The sequence below is a fragment of the Penaeus japonicus genome, unplaced genomic scaffold (assembly GCF_977035675.1).
Source record: "Penaeus japonicus unplaced genomic scaffold, GWHDUDI00000001_assembly GWHDUDI00000040, whole genome shotgun sequence".
Classification (NCBI taxonomy): Eukaryota; Metazoa; Arthropoda; class Malacostraca; order Decapoda; family Penaeidae; genus Penaeus; species Penaeus japonicus.
Genome location: NW_028234442.1, coordinates 13,593,349 through 13,595,848, shown reverse-complemented (window position 1 = coordinate 13,595,848; position 2,500 = coordinate 13,593,349). Strand labels below are relative to the sequence as shown.

The following is a 2,500-nucleotide window of genomic DNA, read 5'->3' as shown; positions in this document are numbered from 1 at the left end:
TTTCAAATACTAGCAATTGAAGTCTGCAAATGGCTTGTTATATGACACTTTCAAACTGAGAAAACCCATAACTTGAAATGCACACTTACCGACAAACCTGACATTGACCTCGTGTGGGAAGATCTCCAATAGCTCATACTGCAGCACAAACTCAAACCGGGACATCCCAGCTTCAGCTTCCTGCAGCAGATAAAGGAGGCATTTATTGTTTTTAAATACAATCCTTTCATTAGTGCCACTATTACTGCTTCAATATGCTTGAATGTCACATTTGCAACAGTCCTTTGCACCATCTAGGGCACCCACACAGAGTTCATAAGGCTTTGGAGAGGCCTAAAAGGGTTAGGGGTCTCTCCAAACCTCTGCTAACCCTATCCTTCTACATTCTGGCACCCCCCCCCCCAATCCTTCTAATAATTTATGTCATTACTATGTAAGAGAATGATGAAATGGCCTGACAATTAACCCATTATAGACAGTCATAGATTCGCTTTCCCTGTTTTTTTTCTGAGCCAGGCAGCTTCACTCAACGTATCTTGACTTTTGCCACTCTCTTTCAGTCATGCATTGTAAACCAAGAGCCATTTTTCTGTTTGTCATTTTTTTATTCGTCTTATTTTATTGAAAGAGTAATATGTGTCATATCACAGGCTCTATCAATGCTGCAGTTGATTAAAATTGTAGTATAGGGTCCATATCAGCTCATTATTGTCTTTATACTCAGAGTGATAGAAGCATTGTTATTTTAAGGGAGAACAAAATGCATCCTTATTTTTTTTTGTATTTGTGTACAAAAAATATCACCATCTACAATGAAGATAACATGAAGAGGTAGGGAAGAGGAAGGAAACCTGTGCTTATTACTGTGAGTGCCACAATACAAGGCATCCCTACTGGCACAGTAAACACTTGGCATGGTTTGAGTCACCTTCCTCTTCTTATTCTGCCTGCACATCCTTCATTGCCAGTACTTTAGAGCAAATGGTCATCAACTTGCTGTGTGCCATTGCTCTATAAAGATAGTGCTTGCTAGAGACTGTGGATGGGTGCCATTCAAAGCTCTCTCTCCTGCTGGTACTAGGAGAAAGTGTTTTGGATGTTAGGTGTATAGTGAACCAGTTCACTTAATTACCTATTAAACACCTCACTATGGAATGGGCTATGTCAAACACTATAATGAAGATCTATTCATGATTTGTGAATTATCATCCACCTCACAGTTATGAATACATTATTTGTCTTTGTTTGTTACAAACAGGATTATGCTTCACACGTGCTCGCCCAAACTACCCTATCACTTCCCTTTTTTTAAATGAGGGCCAAGCCAATCAAGTAGCTGTGCCTGGAAGAGAGCCAATAAAAATGATCGTGCCCATAAGGGGAGTTTTGGGCTTAACAGTGAGACCCAGGCAAGCAGTGAGTAAGAGCCAATCTCATGAGGGGGAAGGCTCGTCTCTGACAGCACGATGCCTATCCCATGGCTTGAGTGATTTTTGTGTTCAGCTGTAAATTCATTTTGTCAGAAAAGTAGAGCCTTAATAAAGCCGTTCACAAATGCCACATTTCAATTGCTACCACACTCACTATAACAAGAAATTAACCCATTCACGACGGGTTCTAAATGGTTGGAAAGCCGGGGTATTAAAATGCATAAGCCTAAGCCTATGCCTATGCCTATGCCTATGGATTCTTGGGCGCATTACCCTATCACCCGGCGCGCTGGCCTTGACTAAATATCTTGTCGCTGGCATCTGACCCAAAAACCACTGAACGTGATAGCAAGTCAGCTGGCGCGAATGGGTTAAGAAAACAAGTGATGATGACAATTGCAGTCATAATAACTCTAATTGCTGCAATATTAAGCAAAATGGGTTTCATCTATAACCCAAAACCTAGATGGCTTCTAGCACTAGCAGGAGAATAGCATTAGCAAGCAATATCTTTAGAGAGTGATGGCACACAGCAAGTTGCCAACCTCTTGCTCTAAAGTACTGCTGATGAAGAATGTGCACATAGAAAGAGAAGAGGAAGGTAACTCAAACCATGTCCAGTGTTTACAACATGTCCCTGTGCCAGTAGAGATGCCTTTTACTGTGGCACTCACAGTCATAAGCACAGGTTTCCTTCCTCTTCCCTACCTCTGCCTTTCCATAAACAGCAGTACTTCGATCACACTGGGTATAAAGAAAATAATGAACTGGTATGGACCCTATACTACAATTTTAGTCCACTGCAGCATTGATAGACCCTGTCATAACATCAAATCAACAACAAAAGCATATGTATATATAAATATAAGAAATAAAGCATATAGTCATTGAAACATGAATACAATAGTTTAATGTATACAAAGCCCCTTCCTAAATGAATCCCTTAATAAGTTTTTTTTTGTTTCCCAATTACCTTAATAAAATTTGAGCAAATATAGCTGTACAATCTAAACATAAAACATAGAAATAAATAAACTAAGAGTAAATATATGTGAATATATCTTACCGCA

The 2,500-nt window shown here is 39.6% G+C and overlaps 1 protein-coding gene across 3 annotated transcripts in view; it reads right to left on the bottom strand.

The window, feature by feature from the left end:
• LOC122252423 (uncharacterized) overlaps positions 1–2,500 on the bottom strand; it is a 41,492-nt gene that overhangs the window by 846 nt on the left and 38,146 nt on the right. For all 3 annotated transcript variants that reach the window (XM_086534090.1, XM_043014921.2, XM_043014922.2), the window contains exons 7-8: positions 2,497–2,500; positions 90–180 (exon numbers count right to left, since the gene is read on the bottom strand). The exon at positions 2,497–2,500 is cut by the window's right edge and continues 74 nt beyond it. In XM_086534090.1, the coding sequence (XP_086390216.1) occupies positions 90–180; positions 2,497–2,500 (95 nt within the window). The remainder of the gene's footprint in view (positions 1–89; positions 181–2,496) is intronic.